A 27,624-nucleotide genomic window follows, 5' to 3' on the forward strand; every position below is an offset into this window, starting at 1 on the left:
TCTGTATGTTTTTTTTCTCCTTCTTTTTTCTGTTGTTTATTGTTTTCCTTTTTTCTTTTTGAACAAAAGGATAATCCGATTGTATTTTGCTGACTCATGAGTTTTTAGAGTTACAGTATATTTATGTATTGTCTTTGTTTCATTGTCTTAGCTGTCCCTGTGTAAGGCCACCTATGTGCATTGGTGATTTACATGTTTGTCTTGTTAGAAAATAAATACAAATTTGATAAAAAGTGTTGTTTATAATTCTTCCTGTCACATATTCCAGTTCTTAATAATGTTCTGGCCCACCATCTAATGGCTCGGAAAAAGATCGACTGAGGCCAATCTTACTTGCCGACCCTTGTCCTAGTGTCTGCAGTGGTCCTAGTGCAGTGGTGGGCCATGTACAGATTGTCCTAGTGTCTGCAGTGGTCCTAGTGCAGTGGTGGGCCATGTACAGATTGTCCTAGTGTCTGCAGTGGTCCTAGTGCAGTGGTGGGCCATGTACAGATTGTCCTAGTGTCTGCAGTGGTCCTAGTGCAGTGGTGGGCCATGTACAGATTGTCCTAGTGTCTGCAGTGGTCCTAGTGCAGTGGTGGGCCATGTACAGATTGTCCTAGTGTCTGCAGTGGCCCTAGTGCAGTGGTGTACAGATTGTCCATTGGCCATTACCATCTCGTTGAAGGTTGGGTTCCTGGTCTTCCTGGAGATCTTTGTCTTGCGTTTGGAAGTCTTGTGTGGGTCCGGGAGCAGGTAGGTTTTCACATATGGGTTTGGGTCTGTGCCATCTTCAGACACCTGGAGAGGCCATTCATTCATTCACAAACAGGACAAATTATTTCATGGAGCAGTGTGGAGGATTCTGGTCAAGACCAAATCAATCATGGAATGCTTTATAAAAAGAGACCTTTACAGAGAGACAAAATGACAGTTAAACAATGCAAGATTGTTGAGTATACAGCATGCATTGCATATGTCACTGAATAGTCTGTCTACTAGTGTCTAGATGTGTTAATATGTCTCTGCCTTACTGTTTGTCGGTATAATTATTTGTGACAGTCTACCCTGTGTGTATACCTCTTCATATCCACAGCAGAACAATTCCGACAATCTTTTTATTTTATTTTTTAAAGGCATTCATAACAGTAGTATAGTAATGCCGTGTGTGTGTGCGCACGCACTCGTGCGTGCGTCAGTACCAGGTCTTTGATGTGCATGATCATGATGAACAGCGTGCTGTTCCTGTAGGAGACGGACAGCTTCACCTCTCCTTCCACTCGACCCGACGTAGGACTCACAGGTGGAGGCTCTGCAAAACACAACCATAAGACACACGACACATCACGACGATGCAACACATCATGTTCTAAACCGACAGACTGGGGGCCCTGATTCGGAATTAGATAACCTCACAGAGAATAGCAATCTACAAGCTTAGTTAGAGAAGTGAAACTTGTTGTTTTTCCGCACCTGCTGCTTTGGCCACTAGAGCCGTCTTGTCGTCCCGTGCGATTGGATGGAAGAATGTGTAGATGAGGTCACACTGAAGGGAGAGAACACGGAACTATTACAACCACAACCCATTCTACACTGAAGGGAGAGAACACGGAACTATTACAACCACAACCCATTCTACACTGAAGGGAGAGAACACGGAACTATTACAACCACAACCCATTCTCTGTTTTCAAAGAGAACACTTGCAGTACATCAGCAGGAACAATATGTCACTGTGTGCAAGAAATGGAGAAGTTCCCGCACGTGAACACACACACACACACACACACACACACACACACACACACACACACAAAAAATTGTATGCTGCATGTGTATATAACAAGTGTGTTACATACTCTGTGTGTGTGTGTGTGTGTGTGTGTGTGTGTGTGTGTGTGTGTGTGTGTGTGTTTGTGCATGCATGCAAAACATATAGTATGTTCCCCTCTGACCTGTGTGACCTCCGTGGAACTTCTCATCAGGTTATGGACGTAGTTGTTGAGCTCCACCTTTCTCTTGGACGCTACGTCCTTGATGTGTGTTCTCCCCAGCACCATCTTATTTGAAAAACTACGTACACAGAGACAGAGAGACGACACGGTTTAGCTGGTGTAGATTTGTTGGCGTTCCATTTTTGCTGCTACCTCAATAGACATATCAGTAGGCGGAGATCTCTGATCGTCTGTGAACGCCCAACTACAGACGCAGTGCAGAGACAAGGAAGGAAATATACACTATCCAAGTTCTGATGAAATTATTTAATATTTCTTTGTTAAGAGATATTGTATAATGGCCTGCCACTAAGCTTCACTTCCAGGTCCATCTCACTGAACACAGACAGACAGCAGAGGGCAGCAGAGGGTCACACCTGGGCAGCTTCCAGAGTGGGAAGAGGATGGTGAGTTTGTTGTGAAGCTCCTGGAACTCATCGAACGTCCTGAAGACAAACTGAGGCTCAGTCTGTCCCTCCCTCAGAAGCCTCACCACATACACCTGTAGACAGAGACAGAGGGAGGGACAGACAGAGACAGACGGAGGGAGAGGCAGAGAGGGAGAGAGAGGGGGACAATGAGGAGGGGAGGAAGAGGAAAGGCTTCAAATTAAAATAGGGAAATAAAAAAAAAGTGAAGAGAGGGGCGCTCTTATCATCATACATCATCTCATTCTGGTCAATCACAATTTGCGTCCTCACATCTTCAAATGTTTGTGTTTACACACTTTTGTCTTCAATGTTTTAGTTTACACAAACCCTCAAAGCTGGACATAGGAGAGGCTAGCGCCCCTAAAAGAATTGACAGTCATACGACGAATCTACAAGTTGACAACTGTGCAGACTGGTATTCTTTTGCTTGCAAGTCAAGTATTTCTTCATTAATCAGTGTTTTATCCAACAAGGAATGTCCTTGTTGAATCCTTAAACATGCAGTTTTAACATCCATTAGGATTCATGATGAGATTGAGGACTCATGGTGGTCATCATGGACAACAACGTTGTCATTGTATTGTATTGTTAGCTCACATAGTGCTTGTCAGGGTTATATCTCTTCTGGAAGGAGAAGATGGAGGCGTGGCGGATGCGTCCGTCCTGCTTGAGGGTGTGGATCCGCGGCGAGAAGGACAGGATGGGCTCATCGCTTGACGGCAGCCCAGAGAAACGCAGCTGAGCCAGGTTGTGGATGAAGAAGTTAAACTTGGTGGCAACGCTGCCCAGGCTGGACTCAATTAACCTGAAGAAGAGAGAGTCCATGGATTGACCCATTATAATAACCTGAGGCCCGATTCTACAAATGCTTTCTAAATCAGTAGTTCCCCAACCTCTTCGTGTCAAAGATCCACAAAATTATATATATATATATATATATATATATATATAGCCACGCGGACCCCCATCTGAAAATGTTTTGTGCCAGATCAAAACTACTGAACACTTTCACAATGTTTTAAAAATGTAAAAAAAGAAAAGAAAATAGCATTATGCACAAGCTCACAGGTACATCTGCTACTTTTGAGAACCACTGTTCTAAATGCTAACCGTTTTCTGAAAAATGTTGCTACATATACATGTATCTGGCTAAAATCTAAAATGACACAGATGCTTTTCCGGTTTAAAAAATTAAATATCACGACTGAAAATGTACTGTATGGCCAAGTCCTACCGGGCGATTTGTGAAACAGGATGAAAAAAGATATGTGATCTCTGGCGTGGGAGACCCGAGGACATGAAACTAACAGGATTACACTGACGGCTCTAAACCGTCCGATGGTTGTATGGTGGTATACCTGGTGAAGAAGATGGTGGCCTCGGCGTCAGAGTTGTGAGGTTGTAGGGCGTCATAGACGTACTTGAGGTCCTGAGAACCTGTCAGCTCTGGAAGACCTGATGACGTCATCTGACAGGGACACATTACAGACACTATTAGACTGCATATGCAATCAGATGCAGACGCAAACACATGACAATTGGGGGCGGCATTGCAATGCCGCGCCACATGCCCCCCAATGCCTCACACGCGCACGCAGATGCAATGTTGAGTTATATAAATGGCCCTACTACACAGTCTTTCTTACAAAAAGTGTTAATACAGTTTGTGCAATAGAACTACCAATTTGAGTCCTCCAGCAGATAAGTAGGGCCGACATCGTGAATAGAGGACATGCAGTACAGTTATAGTATCATGGAATGTCCCAGTTCTATTTCATACCTACTGACCGCCAGAGGCGGTGTTTTCAACACCTGGATATACATCGCGCGCACGCGCAGAGGTCAAATATTAATACCAAAAATGTCACTCGTGACCCCCTGTGGGCGTACCGATATAGGTGCCCAGTTCACAGGGTTCATCCTCTTTCATCTTTTCGCCTTCGCAAGTCGATTTATTTTATTGAGCTCCTGCTAGTCCTTCGAGGCTGCATACAGGGGCTCTCGACGCTGGCCATGCCTACGGAGCCTCAAAAAGCGCAGGTCGTTGAAACTGAAACAGCTACGCTTTTGTGTCTCGAAACCAACACGGTTGGAGCTGCCTGGTGCCCTCCAGAGACGCGTGTTTTGTTGTTTTTCATGACTGGGGATCCCCCCCGTGCGTTCGGTAGGAGCCACCTTGCGTCCTCCAGAGGCTGCATGGCGGCGATAATTCCCCGCCGGGCTCCCTGGTCCAACTATTATGTTGGACTTTGTTTTCTACAGGTAAGTTGTGTTACTTTACTTGCCCGGCGGGCGCGCCTGCTACAGCCTTGCGTTAGCTTCGCTTTGCTGTGTTAAGAAACAGCTTCTAACCATTATTTGACACTTTCGACTTTTCACATTTTCGCATTTCACATTTTCGCATTTCACACTTCGCAACTTTTCACACTTCGCAACTTAGGGTCATCCGGTATTCATAGAACCATAGTTATATAGATAACTTGCGTTTCATGACAAGTCATTTAACATGTCCCATACTGGTGGGACACATCCAGGACAGCACACACAAAGCACGGAAGAGACATTTATCATGCTGCTGGACACAGTGGGTTGCAGGTGTTTAACAATGCAACACAAGCACATTTGCTCCATATATGCATACAAAGTACTGACAAGTATGTACAGGGAAAACAAAGAAAGTATGACTAAGATTTAGTGTGACTTGACTTAAATGGAGTTTTGGTTTAGTTTGATGGCTTTATTTATTTTCTTAGTTATGCCAATTCCCAATTTCCCCCACACACGTGTAGTCCCTGTCACAGTAATACTTTGCTGGTTTCATCCTCATAGCAGTTTTTGTATCGACTTGCGCTTTCGTTGGAAATGTACCCATTCTACATACTGTGAATGAATTTTCCATCAATCAATACATGATTCTGCATGTTTTTGTTTGTGTCTGTGCTTGACTGTGTCTGCGTGCATGCATGTCTCACCAGAGCTAGGAGGTTGAGGAACAGTCCAGAGTGTTTGCGGATCAGGTTGTAGGCCTGACAGCAGAGGTCTACGAACAACTGGAATCTACTGGTAGGTCTCTCTCCTCCGTTGATCACATAGGCCATGTCAGAGGTCAGGACGAAAGGAGCGCGGTCCCTGGCAGAGACACCGTTTAAAAATAAGTGATACTCAAAGAATGGCTGCTTAGCTGCTTTACTTTACTTTCTTTACAAATAATGTTAGGAAAGACAATTTACAATTTAGGCATTTAGCAGACGCTCTTGATCCAGAGCGACTTACATTTAAGCAAAAACAAAAGCATGGCATACATTTAAGCAAAAACAAAAAGCATGGCATACATCACATATATCAAAAGTAGTTATCATGAATCATGTATAAACTAAGAACGTAACAGTGGAGTATCTATGTCAACTATACTATTATACAATATACATGTGTGTACTATAAAATGCTATGACTACATGAAATGCAATTATAGTGCTGTCTACGTAACGTGGACAAGGCAGATGGAGAGAAAATAAAATCCTGGATTTGAACTCATTTGAAGATGAGAGTACTAGGATTTGTATCTGGGGCGTTAAGACTAAGAGTATGTATCTGCCAAAAAATACTGTACTTTGTCCATTGAAAATAATCTTTTTGCTCAGACAGAGAATCTAACTCTTACAGACATTTCCATCCGCCTAGATACAGTACATAGACAGAGATTATTACCCAAGCAAATGTTGTTTCCCACAGGAACGGTACAATGATAAATATTGACGATCGTATTTAGATTAAATATTATTTAATCTTGGCTAATGTCACTTTTTTGTATTGTCCTAGTGAATAACTAAGGCTGTGTGTATTTAATAAAGACATGAAAACACATCAGACACACTCTGTACCTTTTGAAGCTGCCAAACATCTGTGCATGGCCCAGGAACTTGCCAAAGTCAATGTGGAACATGTGACCTGTGGAGCGCAGCATGATGTTGTCGTTATGGCGATCACATATGCCCAACACGTAGGTCGCCACGCAGCACCCCGCACATGAATAGATGAAGTTCTCTGATGCCTGGACATACAGAGAGAGAGACAAAGTGGCACATAGTGAAATTGTGAATATTCTGAAAGAAACCCTGCTTAGGCTGTTAAACATCAGTACAATAACTACAAAAACAACCACTAACAATACAATCCATTTATAAAGTTCTTATCAAAAGGGAGTAATGGCAGGAACGTGTTTTAAGCCATGAAAACTGGGAAGGCATCCGTGTCATTTTATATGTTAGCGTTGGCTATTAAAAAATACCAGATATACAAGCTCACAGCGCTGCAAACTTGTACATCTGCTATTCTTTAAGTTGTTGGAGTCAAATCTGTCACATTCCAATTGATTATCAAACACATTCGATTTTTATGACTGGTATCTGGATGTGATCCAACAGTTTGAGTGTCAGCCAGCGACATCGACAGTAATGTGTAATGTGAAAGTCGTTGAAATATGTGATGCAGTGTATTTTCACTGTCGGCTGGATTTGAGGTCTTCTAGTCAATTCATATTACAAAGGAAGCCAAACAAAAATAAGTTTTACTCTTGTGTGCCTGTACACAAGATGTAACAAAGTACAACCTTGAAAGGTTCTTAATTATACAACAGGTCCTGCATACTGAAATACTAAAGTAATCTCAGAAGAGCATGTTCTACAATGAGTGAGTGAGTGAGAGTGTGTGTGTGTGTGTGTGTGTGTGTGTGTGTGTTTGTGTGTGTGTGTGTGTGTGTGTGTGCGTGCGTGCGTGCGTGCGTGCGTGCGTGCGTGCGTGCGTGCGTGCGTGCGTGCGTGCGTGCGTGCGTGCGTGCAGAGAAGTAGGGAGTAAGGGTATCACATTTAAAAGGTGTTAAAGGTCACATGGTTGTAACTTTGAAGTACAGGGAACCTCTGGGTTTTAAAAAACAACAAAAGGGCTGGAGAGAAAAATACTGCCTTCACCTTAGCCTCACTTACTTATCTGTTCTTACAATGTAAATAAAACTAAATTACAAGAGACATATTTCACAGTGCAAAGTGCAGAGTGTCAGCTCAGTTTGTGAAGCGACAAAAACTCCATACCATCAGTACTGATTTTGTTACCTCTGCAAAGAAGATAATGTTTCCACATTCTGACTGTCTGTTTAACTGTCACGGAGGATATCACCAGCAGATATGAATGAATTTGCAGAGACAGTGCTTGTCACAAAAAATAATTACACATCATCTCTGAACAGATTACCTTATGAGCACGATACTCAGTGTTATAATCATGAGCCGTGCAGGAAGACCTGTCTAACCAGTCACCCGCTGTCAATGTTATCAACCGACAACCACCAGGATGTTCCTATTTGGACCATGCAATGCAGGCCATATGGACATTTCCACATTCTGCCTACCGAGAGGAGGCCACTAGGAAATGTGGAAGTGAAATTACTGCAGCCGAATGAAAACATTGTGAAACTGAATTATATGGCAGCTTAAGACTGATATGAGGTTAGGGGACGCGACCAACGCCACATCGGACAATGGCTGACAACGTCAGTATGTATGTATGTGGAAATGTCCATATTGGCTGCATTGCATGGTGTTGATAAGGGCTGATGACGGAGATTAAATCACCTGATTCCGTCACATGCATCATCAAGTTCCAATGACCAAAAAGGGACATGATGGCAGAAGCAGCGCAACACCCACTATAGACAAACCTCCATCGCACTGTGATGGGCTGAGTAGTTTGTATAGTTGCAGGTGTGTGTATCTGTGTGCCGTATAATGAGTGGGCATGCATACATAAGTGCATGTCGTTGCTGTCGTGGGTAGAAACCACTTATCTCCATGTTCGAACTTTTTGTGTTTTTGCATAAATGAACGCCCAACTTCATCATACTACAGTGTCACACAAAAGCATCAACAGCAGCAGATCCACATGCTCGGAACGCGGTGTGGAGCTTGTCGATCTGCTACAGTGAATAAAAGGGCAGGTAAGAGAGATAAGAGAGATGATTTCAGTTCATTTAGTTTCCATAGCTGCACCGTTTGAAAGAGACTTTGGAAATCAGTTTACATTGGATGAAATTGTTTTGTTGTGTGATAATACCTTGTCATATTCATCCTCAGCGGGGTTATATTTGCGAAGCCACTCAGCCAGCGGTTTGTCTTTGAAAGAACCTGTGACTCCGTATTCAACCTGGATCTTCCTTAATGTGTCTGATGATGGAACCAACTCTATCATGCCTACACGCACACACACACGCACACACACGCACACACACACACACACACACACACACATTATTTTTCATATGTTGATTGATGATTTGAATTGACATTATACTGCATGCATGTGCATGCGTTACCTTTGTCTTTGCCAGTATTGATACATTTGAAGTTCACTATACGGAGATCCAGTCCCTCTTGCAGCCAGATGCGGTCCATGATTCTGATCATCTGAAGAGCCAACATGTCCTGTCTAAGGTCCTCTCCCACCTAGCGTGTGCACACACACACACACACACACACACACACACACACACACACACACACACACACACACACACACACACACACACACACACACACACACACACACACACACACACACACACACAATGTCACAATTTATTAAATATTATGTGACAGTCATGTCATACTCTGGCCATCAGGGGGTGCAATGTTCTATGTATGTAGTATGGCTGTACCTTGAACATGACATTAATTTCTTCACCCAATGGGTCAGCGTTGACTAGAGCCAGTTTCAGAGGCACTGCATTGGAGTTGAAGAAGGAACAGGCCTGCGCACACACGCGCACACACACACACACACACACACACACACACACACACACACACACACACACACACACACACACACACACACACACACACACACACACACACACACACACACACACACACACACACACATCCCCAGTTAGAATGACTGATGAATTAATTTGAGGGGTTGCATCCTGAAAGGTTTGAGAACCACTGCTCTAGATTAGACAGACACTGTAGAAGAGACAGACGACAGAAAAATAGTCTTCTGCAATGCTGTCATTTGTTACATTTCTGAATTGTTTCCACCTAGTTTTAGCCCAATTTTGACATCACCAGATGTATCTGTGGGAGGAGAGTTCTGAACTTCTGATCATCTGTTTACACAAGATTAGTGTAGAAGAGACAGACAGTATTAGAGCAGAGAGTGAGACAGTGTAGGAGAGACAAACAGCATGAAAGCTGAGAGTGAGAGTGTAGGAGAGACAAACGGCATGAAAGCTGAGTGAGACAGTGTAGGAGAGACAAACACCATGAAAGCTGAGAGGAAGACAGTGTAGGAGAGACAAACACCATGAAAGCTGAGAGTGAGAGTGTAGGAGAGACAAACACCATGAAAGAGAGACGGTAGGAAAGCTGAGTGGGAGACATAGCAGAGACAGGCAGTAGGACATCTGAAAGGCAAACCGTTTAGGAGAGACAGACAGTAGGAGAGCTAAGAGGGAGACGGGTACCTTAATGTTCAGTTCTTTGGCCACCAGACCGGGACTGAGGGGGAGACGACAGGTGCCCCTCTGGAAGAAGTTCTGAATGTTCTCTAAACCCTCCTGGAGAGCCACCTGCACAACACACACGCACACAATGTCAATCCATGACAGTTCTGTTTCTCCCCCACAACTTTTGGTTCTTGCTCAAACACACCTTTGTCTCACTTCATTAAAGTAGTAATAGAACACATCCCAAATCTTCTCTAGCCAGCCAGCCAGCCAGCGACACACACACCTGTCTTGTGGACCCTCCTCCAGCCTGTCTCACTCTCTCGGCCACGGACCCCAGCAGGGTGACAAGGCGGGTCTGTTTGTCCAGCTCGGCCCTCAGCCCCGCTCCACACAGACACAACAGCACCCCCAGGACCTGCTCATAGCGCCTCCCCCAGGCCGCGTCCTGCACTGCGTCCTTCAACAGCCTAGGAGAGAGGACAGAGATGTGTCCTGACTCTGAGGAAGATCTGTTTGATCGAAACGTTGACGACACAATACAAATACAACAGAGCTTTTTCAGCATCACCAGTGTGCAGACTATTCTCTTTTGTGATGCTTCTGCTCATCTTGCACCTGGGTCACGGATGTGTGTACACTACCTTCTTCAGAGAGGACAGAGAGGCCGCACGGGGAAATTCCAAGTAATTATCTCTTTGTGTGCATTTTGGTTCTAACCCGACTCTGCCAGATTGTGGCAGTATTGAGTTCACAAGTTCCCTCCTCCTGCCTGCATCTGGGATCTCTCAGGCAGAAACAATGAACCCGGAAGCAGCGGGACAAACATTTGATATCTCCATAATAATTTCATGTTGTAGTCTTGTTAGGTTGTGTTTACATACACAATATGTCATCAGTCTCACGTTGATCCCGCCTCTAGTGGCCGCATACAGCCGCATATCGCTCCGACCAGAATTGATTCGGAGTGCAGCATCTCTGCCCGAGAGAGACCAGACTCTCCCTTCTGGCAGAATGCAAATGTTGTTCCACCAGGCTATTTTGGTTCCCTGTTCCGCGTGGAACAGTACCTCCATACGGTCTATGCCGTCGCTGTCCTTACATCAACCTGATTCATATCAAGTTAATCAAGAAAACAAATATTTGCTACAAAGTAATTAGGATATCAATTAGCTAGTAATTGAAACAATAGTGAAAGAAAGAAAATGTAAATAATGCTAATATGATAACCATGTTCACTGTTTATTATTTTTATGTTTTCCACGACCAGCCAAGTGGTTAAAAAATAAATAAAAATCAGACCCGTCTGAACTGAGTGCAGTGCTGTCAGACTATTGGCTGTTGGACTATGTAGTCTGTACTGTACTGCCTCTAATCACGCACCTGTGCATGTGCTACACTACACCATAGTATGTACTGCTCTGTGCTGGTGTTACACTAAAAACTACGGGTGTTACACTAAAAACTCAGCTTCCCGCCATGCACCTGTGCACAGTGTGAAGCTCAACAGTGCCCCCTTTGTTACCTGTTGGAACAGACAAAGGGACATACATTGAGTGGCTGCACCACTCAATAAACGCCACGCCAACATTAGATCGGGACATGAGCAGTGTGGCCGGCCTGGAAAAACAAGACGTTCTGTGACGCACTCGTGTGCAGTGTTTCTCAGCCCTACATGGAACTCATCCTCAAAGTATGTGACGTTAATCAAGACGACCCAACGTCAACAAACAAACCCCAGTTTCTGGAGACACATTTCCGACAGCACTGCCAATTCCACATCTATACAGAAAGAGAACGCTTTAATGCGATGGTGCTGTTGGTTAATAGTGATCTATCTCACCAGTAGAGGTAGTGGGCAATGTTGATGTTTCCCTGAGCTCTGGACAGCAGGAAGATTACCAGAGAACTCCGGAGATGAACTTCAAACTTTAACGCCTTGGACAGAGAGAGAGAGAGAGAGAGAGAGAGAGAGAGTGAGAGAGAGAGAGAGAGAGAGAGAGAGAGAGGGGGGGAAGAGATATACTATATATAAGCCAGTGGTTCTCAAAAAAAGAAAGAAAAAAAAGAAGGGGGGGAGGTAAAAGATGACTACTCCAAAGTAGTACCTGTACTAGCTGAGGCAGGTAATCTGCTAGTTCATCATCTGTACTGGACTCTATCCAACTGACAGCAACACTCCTGACCTCTGTGTCTGCAAACCTACACACACACACACACACACACACACACACACACACACACACACACACACACACACACACACACACACACACACACACACGCACAGACAGTTAGGTGACATGCATGGCATGAAATAAAAAAATGTCAGTTTGTCAGTTTAGTATGTATGTATGTATGTATGTATGTATGGTCAGAGCTGTCCTGCTCTTCGCTGCCACCCAGAAAAGCATGTCTATAGTCTGCATGTAACCTGTAGGTTTGATAGTGGCGCAATAGTGATATTCGTTTTAAGACCAATATACCGTACGTCACTTAAAAAGATGATTTGATTTATTTTAACTGCACAATAAAATATGAATTCATGGGATTCAAAATTCATGCCAAATATTCAGCAACAAAAACAAACATATTTTTAGCCATAACGTCTGATGTCAGTTCCTTATCCCATCCAGACTTGGGGACTTGGGGTAACAGGAACTTCTCATAACAGGAAGCTAAATGAGGGAACATAAACATCTATAACATCCTTAATGTTACTTCTCTGAACTTCTTTTAGTGACAATTGAACAAACAATGTACAATTCTTGCATTTTGTCAATAACTAATTTGTCTGCATTGTATATAACAGACATCATTTGGGGCAATTAGTTTCGTTGTTGAAAGAACCAAGGTAGCATTGTTGAATTGTTCCTTCTAGCATAATACATTTCAGCATAATAAAATAAACTACAAGCTCATATTGGGTCGTATCCCGACTCTTCTATTTTTGAATAGTCAAAATATAAAATAGGGCCTAATAGGGCCTACTTTTATTGGTTTCTAAATTACAACAATAAAAACTATAATTGTTCCAACCCATATAAACTGTCCCATTGTTTCATGGATGCCAAATATAAAAAAGCCTTGGTGGCCAGATGTTAACTTCACAAACTAATTATAATTTCCAGTTGTAGTTAAGCTGAGAAATTAAATGACACTGGGAGAAATTACCTTCTCTCTCCGTGACCTGCTATCGTTTACCAACATTACAGAAAAAGCTTATATATTATAGCAATAACCTATGCTAAGCCTATAGCCTATGCTAACTACAAGATAATAACGACACAAACCGTCGACTGGATGTGTCTCCTGTGTAATAAGAGTCAAACGGTGCTGCAGTACGTACTTGGAGTCGAGCAGCTCCAGGGCCGTGACAGGAGCCAGCGGAGGCCAGTGGTGGACCAGGGAGTGGATGTGCGCTATGCTAGCCCAGTCCCAGCTGGGAGCGCTGGCCAGAACCCTGGGGAGGCTGGCCTGGTGGTCCCTATGACAGTGGAGTCTGTGGTCCCATAATAACTGTTGTTCTGTTCGCTTCAACCTGAGAGAGAGACAGACAGACACACATACAGAAAGGGGGTGGGGGGGCAGACAGTTAGGCAGATTGAAAAAGAGTAAAAACAGAACCAAGGTACAGTTGAGAGAGACAAGGAGAGAGACAAGAGAAGACAGAGAAGGGGAGTGATATAGATAGTTTAAAGAGCTAGAATTGAGCTAGGGTAATGAAAGTCACTGGATCTCAAATTCGACAGGTATCTGATAGTATCTAACCACTTAAAAGTATAAAAGCACTGAATTCAATTTGGATGGAAACATGATTGCTCAACTTTGGAGGTGGTTTGAGCCATCAGATTAAATCAGCCCATAAAGCATGTTCAACGTATTTACACTTTGATGTTTATGTGGGTGGACAGTTGGACACACTCTGATCACAATCTGTTTACTCAAGACACATCTTAATACAACGTGTAAACAAGGCCCATCCAAAACAAGCCTAAAACAGCCTCATAAAGGCGGGTTCACTTCAGAATCACTATATTTTCTACCCTTGATCGGGACAGACAGAATGCATAGTGTTCAACATAGGTTGAACACAGGTCTCCAAAATCAAACTGGGTTGGGGACGTTGCGTGTTCGTCAGTGCACTATCCAGTCAGCTACAAGCACTCTTCACACGTTCGGTTGTGTTCGGAAAGTGGGCAAATCCAATCATATCCATTGAATGGAGCTCTGTGTGTTTAGGAGGCTGGCAGAGAAACAGAGTGCTGGCTGGCAGCAGGGAGAAGAGGGCATTTAGATGGCAGACAGCTGGGATAGATCACTCACTCACATGCACATATGAGCACGCACGCACACACACACACACACACACACACACACACACACACACACACACACACACACACACACACACACACACACACACACACACACACACACACACACACACACACACACACACACACACACACACACACACACACACACACACACACACACACACACACACACACACACACACACACACACACAAAGCTGTCCTGGCTTTTATTTCCACTAACTTGTGCAATTACATAAATGTAAGTAGGATGTGTTTGACAGCATTCTACCATTCTCTGCTAGACTCCCAGTTAAGTGCACTTAAATTCCCATATTTACTTCCTGGTGTCAGCCTAATTTTCTCCTCAAACTGCATCATGGTTTTGCGGTTTGACATCGTACGTCACACCCTGGCATCACTATGCCAAGCATAGACTAGATAGGCCAATTCTCACAGTCCATTCAAAGTCGGCGTGTCAGGTGGAAAATGTTAGACTACTTTTGTCAAATGTCACACTCTTCAAAATACACTTATCTGTCAAAATTGGTCAGGTCGGCACTGGAAAACGTGAAACATTTACACACATGCTCCTATTTATTGACTCTCTGGCTGAGCTTGTATTTCCTTTGAACTTTAAACTGTAGCTTAATTCCATTGGTAGTTTTAGTATGTAAGCTCCTGTGTAGCATAATTGTATTGGTAGTTTGAGCTTGAAAGCTCTTGTGTAGCTATATTTAATTAGTAGTTTGAGCATGTAAGCTGATGGAAAGGACCAAGGAGCCTGTGAAGTGTGAAGAGACTTTTCTTTACCATCTTGTATTTACATTGTACATTCAGATCGGTGAAACAAATGGGATCCACCGGCTGTTTTGAGCGGCACCCGCCCCTCTAGACCAGAAACCACACAGGCTGGCCCCGCCCCTCTAGACCAGAAACCACACAGGCTGGCCCCGCCCCTCTAGACCAGAAACCACACAGGCTGGCCCCGCCCCTCTAGACCAGAAACCACACAGGCTGGCCCCGCCCCTCTAGACCAGAAACCACACAGGCTGGCCCCGCCCCTCTAGACCAGAAACCACACAGGCTGGCCCCGCCCCTCCAGACCAGAAACCACACAGGCTGGCCCCGCCCCTCTAGACCAGAAACCACACAGGCTGGCCCCGCCCCTCTAGACCAGAAACCACACAGGCTGGCCCCGCCCCTCTAGACCAGGAACCACACAGGCTGGGACCGCCCCTCTAGACTAGAAACCACACAGGCTGGGTCATGGTAGATTACTTCGGGTCTCCTACCCGAAGTGAGAGGCTCGGCTGCAGATCTTCTCCAGCTTGCGTCGGAGGTCTGGGTCCAGATCCTCCAGGTCTGTGGGGGGCTCTGGGCTAGCGGCCGTGGGCGGGGCAGGCCCTACATAAAGCACATCCACTGCAGGGCTGGGGAAGTCCACCTGAAAACACACACACACACACACACACATTATGGGGTGTAACGATATGGTAACTATAAAAATATCGATTTGAACCGATTGGCTAAACTCGGCGGTGGTGCCAGATTCCAGCTCTAAACTACAAAACTTGGACAGCTGTGAACCCTTTCGTTGAAACCGGAAGTAGTTGTGTGATGAGTCATAGCTTCCCCCGGTGAAGTCTTCTCTCAGTGTAAAGTTTACTGTAAACAATGGTTTTCTACTGGCGAGGTCGGATTAAAGTATCATTAAGCTCTAAACATTGGGCATTAGCTCAATCTGAGCCCTATAAATGATTTAGATCGTGTGTGTGTGTGTGTGTGTGTGTGTGTGTGTGTGTGTGTGTGTGTGTGTGTGTGTGTGCACGTGGAGACTTTGGATATCCGATGACTTCACATGATGGGAGCTACCGGAGGCTAGCAATGGATGCTAAAAACAGCTAACAGACTGTAAATAAAATATAATTAATTCTGGATAAATCACATTAACTAAACCTGAGGTTTCTCGTGGTGGCAAGGCGGTTACGAGCACGAATCCCGAGATTTCGCGTGTGTGGCAAATAATGTGTAAATTAAAAAAAGCTAAAAAGTATATCGATATGTAAACAGCAAATATCGTATCGTATCATTTGACTTTGTATCGTAACGTTTTGCAATGGAAATAATCTGTATCGAATCGTTTTGCAATGTAAATAATCAATTTAATCAGTACTTGTGCATTGTATTTAGCAATTTTAGGAGAAAAAAAAAGATGAGTTTAATGACTTTTCCATTCCATATAGCTACACTTGGTCTATCGAAAAATGTGTGTATTCTCTGTATTTGAGCACATGGACAAACCCAAGCCTTGACATGAACACAATGTCCATCTATTTGCCAGAGAATCACTGTGTTTACTTATTTATATCCATAATAACACATCTTTCCCTTAAAAAACCAGCACAATCCACAAGTTTCACCCATATTTAATGTATGTGCTAAATAGTTACTGTATCAATTTCAAATCATTGAATAGTATCGTCATAATGAACCAATATCCTGAGTGTGAGAACTTCTGATTTAGATGGTCTTGTACCGCGGTGCTGGGGGCTTATATTGGTACTGACCTGTAACACAATCCTCTCAGCCAGGGCTCTCCGGCGCCCCCCTGTGGGGCCTGCTGCAGCTGCTGTCCCCTGGGGAGACGTCCACAAACACAGCAGCTTGGTGTCTCTGGACAGAACCCTGAGAGAGAGACACACAAAGACACACACACACACACACACACACACACACACACACACACACACACACACACACACGAGAATTATAATGAAACGCAGTTTTTAAACACTCATCGAATCAAACACATCAAGATGAACAATAATGACAATCAAGAAACTACACAGACAAAGAACAAAGACACACATAAGCAAACATACGCATACATGCACACAAACCTTATGTGTAGAATGTCTGGAGATGATAGGACATACAGTATATACATATTGTACTCAGTGCGGATGCAGCCACATCATGAATACTTCCAAAAACCTTCACTTAACCAGCAAGGGCAAGAAGCGGCTTTCGCCCTTTAGGGTGATGCGTGCACGCATCCGCCTGGGTGAAAGCAGACTGCTGGGCGAAAGCTGGCGCTTTGGCATGGGGTCAACATGTTGGGATCAACATATGGAATGAAGTGTACAAGGTTTGATGAGGTCAGATCAACATATGGAATGTCATAACAGGTCAGCTCCATATATGGAGATCTAAGGGTGGCAGCGGGGGCAGTGTCTTGAGTGTACATGGTTTGATGAGGGCCCAGGTAGGGGCCTGTTGAGAACCGTTGGCTACACTAATAACTTTGGGGCAGGCCTGTTAAATGGACAGGTATTAGTCAAAAGGGAGACATCGGCCCAGGCGGTGGCGTAACCGTCTGGGCACCCGACTGGTAATCCAGTCGCAGTGTGCCGCGGGTTCGACTCCCGAGCCCGACACGGCCTTTACTGCATGTCTTCCCCCATCTCTCTCCCGTTTCCTGTCAGCCTACTGTCTGTCCCTTAAAAAAAACCAATAAAAGGCGTAAGCCGCAAAAAAATATCTAAAAAAGAAAAAGAAAAAGGGAGACATCGAAGAGGAAGGATGGATGGGGAATTTTTGTTCCAATAACAAATGGAATATCAGAGCAGGTCAGCCGACTCAACTCCATATGTGTAGATCTAAGGGTTTGAGGACAGATGTAGAGTATATGGTCATGCCTGGGGGTGACTGACTGACTGATGGGAAATGCACGATTTCATGCACGATTTCATTATAGTAAATAATTCACACACTAGCAGCCACTGTTTAAGCTTTGCATCTCACCGTCTGAAGTCAAACAGGGGCATGGAGACTTTCCCCAGAAGCTCAGGGCCTTTCCTCTGCTTATTGGAGTCCGGAGAGCCACTGGTGTTCTGGTTCAACACTCCAAACAGAGACAGACTCAGGACCGACTCTAGAGGCAGTAGAGCCACCGCGATGGGGAAGTTGATTCTGAGACAGAGAGAGAAGGAAGACGACATGGCAGCATTGTGATTGTGGCAGCATGTTAAATTCCCATATTATTTACTTCCTGGTGTCCCCATTCTCAATTCCCATAGCCTTTCTTTATATTGCATCAAATAAGAACTGTGTTGAAAACATTTACAAATGATCCCGGCAGAATCAACTGACGGCAAGAAAACGCTAATGTCACTGCTGCCGAATTCGTATTTTATTTGCCAGAAACAGACTAAAATATGAGTGACTAACTATCGTAAACGATACAGAGCCACCTCCCCGACAATATTGCAGAGAAAGTTTGTTCATATTTGGACCACAATTCTTATATGAGATGATTCCAAGATGACCCAATGTTATTCTCCAAAGAGACTCAGGGGATGAGCGACTAACGTCAGGACTTCGGCAGAACAGAGAGGTAACTTACAGTTCATCCCATTTGACGTGGTAGAAGAAGTTCTTGTAGGTTCCTACTTTCTTGGATTGAACTGGTTTAAACAGGTTTTTGTCGTTGTGGGTGAGGGCACACATCAGGTAGTACTTCTCAAAACTGAAAGCAAACATCAAGAAATATGACGTTACATTTCTCGAGTGATCAATTGTGTCTTATTTCCTGGCCGGCAACTTACTCAGGTCGGGTGTCATATTTCTATATAGAGAAGTAAGAGAACGATGCATTACTTCACAACGTTAACAATAAGAAACGTTAATAACTGTAGTTTACACAAACCAAGTTCTCGCTCACTTCTCAGCTCTTCCCTGTCTATTGTACAATTTTCCATTCCAAAAAGTAATAATAATAAAAAAGTAAAACATTTGTTGCATGATATTTCCACTTCTCCACTTCAAGTTGGCACATACACAGTAAAATCCTCAATGGTAATTCATCCATTTTTACACTCGGTTAAAATGAACAGAGGAATTGTGTGTGTCACACACACACACACACACACACACACACACACACACACACACACGTGGGAGGAAGATAGAATAAAAATATTATATACGAGCATGGCCAAGTGACACATTTCTTGTGTCACTGGCTCATCCATTACCCAACGCCATCTGTGAGTGCTTGGCAGCGCTGTGGCCAGCCATGCTGTCGCAATACTGTGTGGTGAACTGGGTGACACACACCACACTGCAAGCCAACGGGGCAACAACCAGATGGCATGGCACGCTAGCTAACACACGCTAACACACTAGCCACGACAACAAAAAAAGCAAAATGCAAATTGACTGAAAATGTAGGTATTACTGTATATCATTCTAAACCTAAATGTTGCTGCCGTTCTTCATACAGCCAACCAGTTGAAGAAATCACGGATTGAGGCTTTGAACCTTTTTCTTTTTGACATTTCCGTTCCAAGACCATTCATGTTTATGGAAGATGCTTCTGAACATGTACGTACTCCATTGTTGGTTTGACATCGTGTTAATGTGAGCTTGTATATTATTAAGTACAATTCTCAGCTTGTTCAACATGGCCAGCAAACAATAATATTGGCCACAATTGGCCAGAGCCCTTGCTGTTATTATCTTATGTAACAAAACACTTCTGTGGTGGTATCATTTTAGTGTGGTTCTCTTTAACCACTTAAACACTACCGGTATGTATATCATAGTTGACCGGGATCAGTTGATCTACAAGCTCAAATTGTGCACCATTTCTGCCCCAGAATAGGGAGTCAGGGACCCTATTATACTTCATGTGGTTAAATGTCATTTTTACTAATAGAAAAATATATAATTTCATAGTGAACACTTTAGTCCAAAGCACATTACAATACATTTTCTTTGTAGTTAGGGGGTCTATGCACAAATACATATTATAGATAGTTTATTCATGGTTTGAGAACCACTGGTTTAAGCAACACTAGGAAGCATGCCCAAACAAGCAACTACACTTAATTCAGAAACAAGCCCAAAAATATGCAACCCACAACTACCAATATTACAAGCAACTTTACAGAAAAACAAGCCCAACGTTGCTTATAAAAAGCACACTGCTGCCGAGCACTGTTGCTCCGTGGAGTTTGTAGACGACCACATGCTTCCTCTGATGCCCACAGAGCCACCAGCTGCTGCTTTACACCCGACAGTGAGGAGGTTCACTGTCAGCACAACGCACACATATCAGAACCATTGCTTTTCATCAGGCTTTTAGGTTTGTCACAATTATTACATAACCGTCTAATCGCTATATTTGTGATAATCACTTTTTTTTTTGCAGAATTATCATAATCATCAAAATAATTTCCATGCTGGAAAATGTTCATTATATTTCATATACTGGAAACAGCAGCTGTAAATAGCAAGCTCAAAACGCATCACGATGTTATGTTTTAGTTCGGCTATTTCCACTATTCATTCATTAAATTCATTAAATGATGTAAGTAATTTGTCATATATCTTCCCGTGCAACCATGCCACTTGTACAATAGCTATTTATTTTTTATTTGTTGTACATTTAAGAAGAAATCTTGACACTACTACTGATTTAGAAGACATTTTTAGAAGCAGCCTCAGGTCTTAATAAAAAGCCTTTGAAAAGACGCTCACACATTCTCTCCCAATTGGCCTCCCAGCTGAACGGGTGGAGGCCAGCCAGTAGGAGGCGCTACAGTGCAGGAACAAGGACACACAACCCCCTGCCAAGCTGAGACAACAGTCTCAGACACACTGTCTGAGTTAATAAGGAACAGCAGCATTACAACATTACATTTAATAAGCTGAAACATGACAATAAATCCACATCGGGAAAGAGGAATATCTGTTCTGGTTTTACGAAGAGCTGAATAATGATTGGTGTCTTTGGTATGAGCGCTCCGCAGCAACGCTCAACAGTACAGGATTATAAATAGCTCTTGGAGCGCAGGCTATGTTGGCATTAGACAGGCTGTCATTAACTAGTTCCTCTGTCTTTATCTAGGCCTGCTAGACAAACTCGCTGGATGGCACTGGAGAACTGCAGGGAGAGATTTATGTTAACCACTTAATAACCCTAGCGTCCCTATTTTGGACATGTCATAAGCGAACATTGGGTGAAAACAAGGAAAACATTCTGCAAAAATAGACTATCTACAAGCTCACAGTGTTGCATCATGACCGTTGGCAAAAGGATGTGGTGTAGAGGGGAAAAAGGAGGGGACCAAGAACATACCCCTGGGGAACATTGAACGAAATACAGTTTCATTGGTTAAGCTTTTAGTCATCTCTCTCTCTTAATGAATGTATCTTTTTTTGACTGTCTATCTACTTGAAGTTGCCAATGCCTACTTCTTTTTTTCTCTCTCTCAATGAATCTATATATTTTGGCTGTCTGTCTAGTGTCTACTTGCCTACTTATTGTGCCTGTATTTGTAAAAATATGTATGTCTGTCTGTCTGTCTGTCCATCCAGCAATGTGTCTGTGTGCCACAGAAACATGACAAAGGCGGATGAAAATTGACCCATAAGGGCTTGACCCGTAAGGGCTTGTATGCATCAGTCAGTAGGTCTGTGTATGCATCTGTCTGTCTGTGTATCTATCTGTCTATCTACTAACCTTATATTTCACATCTGTAAATTCCTGAAAGGAATGAATGTGGTCATTCAACCTTTATGCTTCTATCTTTACGTTGACAGACTTCAGGAATGGTGAGAGATAGAGAGACAGTACAGGAGACAGACAGTAGTAAGAGGCAATCAACGTAGAACATTGACAGTAGGAAAGCCGAGAGTGTAGTAGAAACAGAAGGAAAGCTGAGAGGGAGACCTTGTAGGAGAAACAGACCGTAGGAGAGCTAAGAAGTTTGATACATCATAGCTGAGTCGTTAGTGAGCCCGTCAGGGAAACCAGAGGCCCGGGTTGTCGCAGGTATGATTCCAGGCAAGGTGAGCAATGTGTCGATGTATGTGTCCCTGAGCAAGACGCTTAATGCATAATTGCTCCCCGAGCGCCGTAGAATGGCTGTTCACTGCTCCAAGTTGTTATAAGACCGGTGAATCAGAATGCAGAGGACAACTATAACAGGCCATTGAGGAATACTTGGGGCAGAGGTTCGTCGTTGGCATCCAGGTGTGTGTGCAAAGTTTGGCATGGATCGGGCCGGAGATTAGCTGAAAACGGACGGACGGACACACACACACACACACACACGGACGGAAGGACACACACACGGAAGGACACACGGACGGAGTGCGTGTGTCTCCCACTAGGCCTTTGGCCTGGTGGAGACAAAAACAACCCCAAGGAGTGGGGACTATTCTATTCTATCAACACGTGTGTGGAGGTGGAGGTCTTGACTCTTAACCACTACACCACCGACAGGGTTTTGAAGAGTTCTATTTAAACTGGTCTCCCACCGAGAAGGGGAACGGTCAGAAATACATCTCTTCTATCAAAAGAAATGCTGTTTGGATGGTGTTTCTCTTTTTTCTTTCTTTCCTTGAGTGGACGGCTTATATCACAAAGATGTTTACATTGCAACCAAACACCAGCTGATTTTTATCGTCCCCTCTTCCGACAGGACTGACTTATTACCGTACATGGTTGTTTATCTGTTTTAAGTAGTTTTCATGACCCTTTAAGTGGCAGAGGTTAGATTAAATTTGATTAGGAGGTTTGTACTGAGTAACGACACATGGCCAGAGCTGGTGGCATTCAGATTCAGTACAGCTTTATGGAGGAGAACCTCTTCCACATGCACGGACAAACATTAACCAACACTTAACCCCATTTAGACCTGGAAAGAATGTGTCATTTGACTAATTTTTGGTTTTGGCTATATACCTATATATATATAGAAACATAGATTTTAGAAGGCATTTCGTTGCTGTCAGGCAGAAACACCACCATGTTCTATCTTTTGTGTTTTTTCGTAGTTTAATGTCCTATCTGATCATACTACAGCGATCATACTACCATAGCAAACATACAAGCTCACAGACTTCGTGCCGCCCACAAGCTTCTACATCTGCTATTTTGAAACCAAAAATAAATAAAAACACAAAACAAGTAAACTTGAACTACTGATCATAGAAGGCATTTGTAGAATCGGCTTCAGGTCTCAATAGTTTAGGTACAAAATGTGAGTCCTGCATCCATCACTGTAGCGTGACGGTGCAGAGTGGAAACGTTGGCTCAGCTCTGTTCCAGACACTGTGCAGATAAAAGCAGCAGGGTGTAACCAGACACCGCCGTGGAAGAATTAGACACGCACGACAACACCGGAGCTAAGGAGCAGAAGACAACAACAGTGCTATATCACAGTGCTTCTCAAAGCTTGTCATATCAAGGACCCCCAAATTGATATGCAGACTGGACCCCCACCCAAAAGGTTTTGTGCCAGGAACCTCCCTAAGCAAAGATTTTAGTTAAAATGTTCAAAATATATATATATTCAAAGACTTGCACAATTGTTTATGATTGTTCAAAAATAAAAGATCTATAGGCTCATAGTGTGGCACAAAGTGAGTTTGTATATCTGCTATTTTTGAATAGCCAAATTATAAAATGTGGTTATTAAGTTTTTTAAATGATTGTGACGCTATATTAACAAATTTGGCTGCACCCCCTACCCAAACTGTGACCAATCACACAAATAATCAAATTCAAAGCAGTGGGAGTTACAGGCACTTCTCATTAATTTATCCAACTGATTACATTTCTGTCAAAGTCAAAGTTAGCACAGAATGGTGCATTTCTCAGGGAGAAATACAACATCATCCCAGAGACGTGTGTGTGTGTGTGTGTGTGTGTGTGTGTGTGTGTGTGTGTGTGTGCGTGCGTGCGTGCGTGCGTGCGTGTGTGCGTGCACGCAAAGGATGTTTGAGAACTCATCTTGTATATGAGCACTGAGAAGTGGAGTGTGGGAGGTTCTAATAATACTGATCCAGTGGGTGTTCTATTCACGATGAAAGGTGTTTTATAACAACCCCTGAGTGTGTTATTAAATCTTTATTCATCACAAGGATTTATCTGTGGCCTTGCACATAGAAGTAGTCTAGTTGTCAAAAAGTGCCGTACTCTCTTTGAACCAGCCTTAAGCAAGGCACTTAACCCCAAAACTGTTCAGTGGCAGTGGCCAACAGCAGTTCTACAGTACTTAGTTACTAATTCTGTATAATAAGAATAAGATGAACTGACTGCAGTGCTGCTGCTGAATGAAAACAGGATAAATACATTAAGGGTGACTCGGACATTGACTGCCACTTTATACAGTTCTAATAGGATAAAAAGGACCAACTCCAGGGTAAACACATGACATAGGCCTTCTACAATGTCGAGCATTGTGTACAGTGTTAATGTGGGATAGACAGATTAAACAGGGCCTTTAATTTGTGTGTACTTCATTTAGGGTTGGGTCACTTCAAATCAATATCACAGTTATTTAAAAAAAATGCCTTGATTAGGATTAATGAACAATTACTGCCATGCGACGTACGCACGCCACCATTGTACGAGGTCCTGCACAGAGCTCAAGTTAAGTGGATATTCAGACTAAAGGATTTAGCCGATTATAAAAGGAATCTATTATGATTTTCAACGTGTCAATTCATTGATTAGGTGTTAATTCGCAGCATAGTGGCCTGTCAAAATACGCAACGTTTACTTAAATCTCTGTCTCATTACCTGCTGACCCAGTTGGTAGGGATGCCGTGCATGGCGAACAGCGTGAACTGCAGGTGGTCCGTGGTCCCGGAGGCCTCCCGACTGCCCCTCCCCTCTGAGAGATCCCTCCCCTCAGCACCAGCGTTGGGAGCGGAGGAGGAGGAGGTGGAGGCGTCAGAGGAAGAGGAGACGACGAAGGAGGAGGATGCGGGGCAGAAGGAGCGCAGGTAGAGCTTGGCCAGGTTGTAAACGGCCTCCGTCAGGAGAGACATGCTCTCCTCCACAGCGCTGGTGTGACCTGAGATAGATGATACCTTTATTATCCGTTAAGAGTTACAGGTAAAGAGTAAGGAGAAAAAAAAGTCGTGTACAGCAATATAAGGCAAAAGGAAAGAAAAGAAAACAAGAAGCATCAACAATACAGAGCAACGGAACCTCTACAACTGTACTGCACTATGCAGTAAAACAACAAGTCAGTGAGACATGGTGGTAGTGACGTGGGGGAAGAACAGAGCGAGGACAGATTATTTTAGTGTCCCCAAAAGGAGGAAATTCAATATTAGCACAGGTTTCACAAGCTGAATTTAAAGCTATTATTATAATAGGTCGGTATTAATAATATGTCATCACTGTCAGGTTGAAACCTTGCATGTCCAAAAAGCTCTTGTTGAAACTCTTCATAAGTTACATACCGGTATTCTTAAAACCCACAGACAGACTTAACCACATTCACTTTACATTTTTGTACATTTAATCTACCTTCAGTATCTCATCACTTGACCTGATAACAAAACTAACTGCCAGTCAGTTAGACAGTTGTAGCTAAGTTTGTCCCTCTTTGGAACAATCTGCTGTAGTCTATTGGGTCACCCAATAGACTACAGCAGAGAGGGACAAAGTTGGGTGCGTGGGTATTTTGATGCACAAGGAATGTATGGAGTGGAGACATGGGGGCAGTTTCTGCAAGGGTGTTTATTTCTTTGGAAACGCAACGGGTTACGCACGCTTATCCGACGCACCAAAAGTCTGACATGCACAAATCCCCCGTTGCTCCCGACATGCGTTGCGTCGTGCTTGAGGTTAGGGTTAAGTTAGGTTAGGGTTTGGGGTAAGGTGTCGGACTGTTAGTATGTCGGAATGTATGCCTGTATGAAATAGAACTGCTTTTCATCGTATTCGTAATTGTCCATGTTTATCCATAGCGAAAAATATATCGTAGGTGGCCATTATGACAAACCATTAATGAAGTCATTGTGTTGCTTCTTCACACAAAACAATCCCCTGCCCTGAACTCTCGTTTTCCCAAAACAGTGCTCCAGTGTTTTCCTGCCTAGCGCATGTGCAACATTCTGCACCGTGGACATACATCTCTCTCCCCTGCCCTGGGTGATGTGGGGTGAAAGGTAATGGAAAGGTCACGGTGGGTCTTGTCGTCATCTCATCTCAGAAGACTTGTTTATTCTCACTTATAAATGCCTATTGCATCACACCTGGAGTACGTTTAATGATACGTGATATCTCTGGTCCAACGTCAATGTACTGTATGGTCCTTGGACTTTCTCGGTTCTAGTAAAGTACTTATGTAAGTTACAGCTTCTATCTGTCTAGAGCTAAACTACACTAGAACGAATTGGTTAAATATTAAATAACTTTATTACATTTGTACTTTTATTTGACCTACTGTACTATGACACCTGCTAAAAAGGTGTAACTATGGAAAAACAGGACGCAATTAGGATTAAGAATAAGATGGTTGTGTGTGTGTGTGTGTGTGTGTGTGTGTGTGTGTGTGTGTGAGACACTCACCATTTGATGATCCTCCTGATGACCTGGACCCAATCTACACAATATAAAAATATATATAATTTATCATTTTATTATATAATGTATTAACACTTAAAAATTGTGGAATTAGCAGCTCTGATCAGCTATTTTGTGGAAAATGTATGAACAGTTTTCAACATGGAAACAATTACAGATGATGTAATAATTATTGTACTGGCGTGTATGCATGAGTGTTTATTCCTCCTACCTCAGGTGAGCGGGTCCGGGGAAGATTGATGGCGTGGCGCAGCCTCTTAACGGCCTCTGTGATTGGCTGAGTCTCCACCTCGTCCAGTGCACAGCACAGATTCTTCACAGTCTGTATGACGCGGTCTACTGTCTTATACTGAGTAGTCTACACACACACATACACGCACACGCACACACACACACACACGCACACGCACACGACAAAGGTGCAAGAAGTACACACACACAAAGACAAGGTTAGCATCTGTGTACTGTGTATTATTCAATTAATATATTCAAATCTAGTGGTTCTCAAAACTTTTTTATTTCAAGGACCCCATAAGTTTGAGTGTGCAAATGTTCCAAAAGTTCTATTTGTACAGTTTATTTGTAAGTGCCTTGACCCCACCTCAATTAGAGAAACCACTGTTCCAATTGTATTATGTAAATATTGTATTACTAATGTTATTAGTAATGCATATTTAGTCTATAATGTATTTGTGTTGCAGAAAACTATATCTGGTGTTCTACTGTATGTACATGTATGTGTCTTACAACAAACAATAAAATAAAATATGGTAGTTTTTTACTTTTTTACAAAACATTCAAATGTTAACACAGCAAGCACTTTTACGCTGGAAACTGTGGGACAGGCAGTTAAATGCATGCACGCGTGGAACGTACACGTGTGTGAATTTTTACAGAAAATTTAACATTCCATGTGTACCGCATATTCCTCTATATACTGTACATTCACTGTATGAGTGTGTTTCTATTTTTGGCCAGCTCCATTAAAGTGGACTCAGTCCACA

General features: G+C 43.3%; 1 protein-coding gene across 3 annotated transcripts in view; it reads right to left on the minus strand.

The window, feature by feature from the left end:
* Positions 1-27,624, minus strand: part of pik3c2a (phosphatidylinositol-4-phosphate 3-kinase, catalytic subunit type 2 alpha) — a 76,620-nt gene that overhangs the window by 3,950 nt on the left and 45,046 nt on the right. For all 3 annotated transcript variants that reach the window (XM_080761694.1, XM_080761693.1, XM_080761695.1), the window contains 24 exons: positions 26,832-26,978; positions 26,606-26,639; positions 24,821-25,097; positions 18,629-18,751; positions 18,028-18,195; positions 16,791-16,908; positions 15,516-15,667; positions 13,252-13,443; positions 12,011-12,104; positions 11,746-11,840; positions 10,189-10,372; positions 9,921-10,025; positions 9,111-9,203; positions 8,769-8,898; positions 8,510-8,646; positions 6,286-6,455; positions 5,377-5,533; positions 3,763-3,872; positions 3,002-3,209; positions 2,351-2,475; positions 1,935-2,052; positions 1,453-1,525; positions 1,182-1,291; positions 655-780 (listed from right to left, as the gene is read on the minus strand). In XM_080761694.1, the coding sequence (XP_080617820.1) occupies positions 655-780; positions 1,182-1,291; positions 1,453-1,525; positions 1,935-2,052; positions 2,351-2,475; positions 3,002-3,209; positions 3,763-3,872; positions 5,377-5,533; positions 6,286-6,455; positions 8,510-8,646; positions 8,769-8,898; positions 9,111-9,203; positions 9,921-10,025; positions 10,189-10,372; positions 11,746-11,840; positions 12,011-12,104; positions 13,252-13,443; positions 15,516-15,667; positions 16,791-16,908; positions 18,028-18,195; positions 18,629-18,751; positions 24,821-25,097; positions 26,606-26,639; positions 26,832-26,978 (3,246 nt within the window). The remainder of the gene's footprint in view (positions 1-654; positions 781-1,181; positions 1,292-1,452; positions 1,526-1,934; positions 2,053-2,350; positions 2,476-3,001; positions 3,210-3,762; positions 3,873-5,376; positions 5,534-6,285; positions 6,456-8,509; positions 8,647-8,768; positions 8,899-9,110; positions 9,204-9,920; positions 10,026-10,188; positions 10,373-11,745; positions 11,841-12,010; positions 12,105-13,251; positions 13,444-15,515; positions 15,668-16,790; positions 16,909-18,027; positions 18,196-18,628; positions 18,752-24,820; positions 25,098-26,605; positions 26,640-26,831; positions 26,979-27,624) is intronic.

This window comes from Protomyctophum bolini, assembly GCF_963924005.1.
Source record: "Protomyctophum bolini genome assembly, chromosome: 4".
Lineage (NCBI taxonomy): Eukaryota > Metazoa > Chordata > Actinopteri > Myctophiformes > Myctophidae > Protomyctophum > Protomyctophum bolini.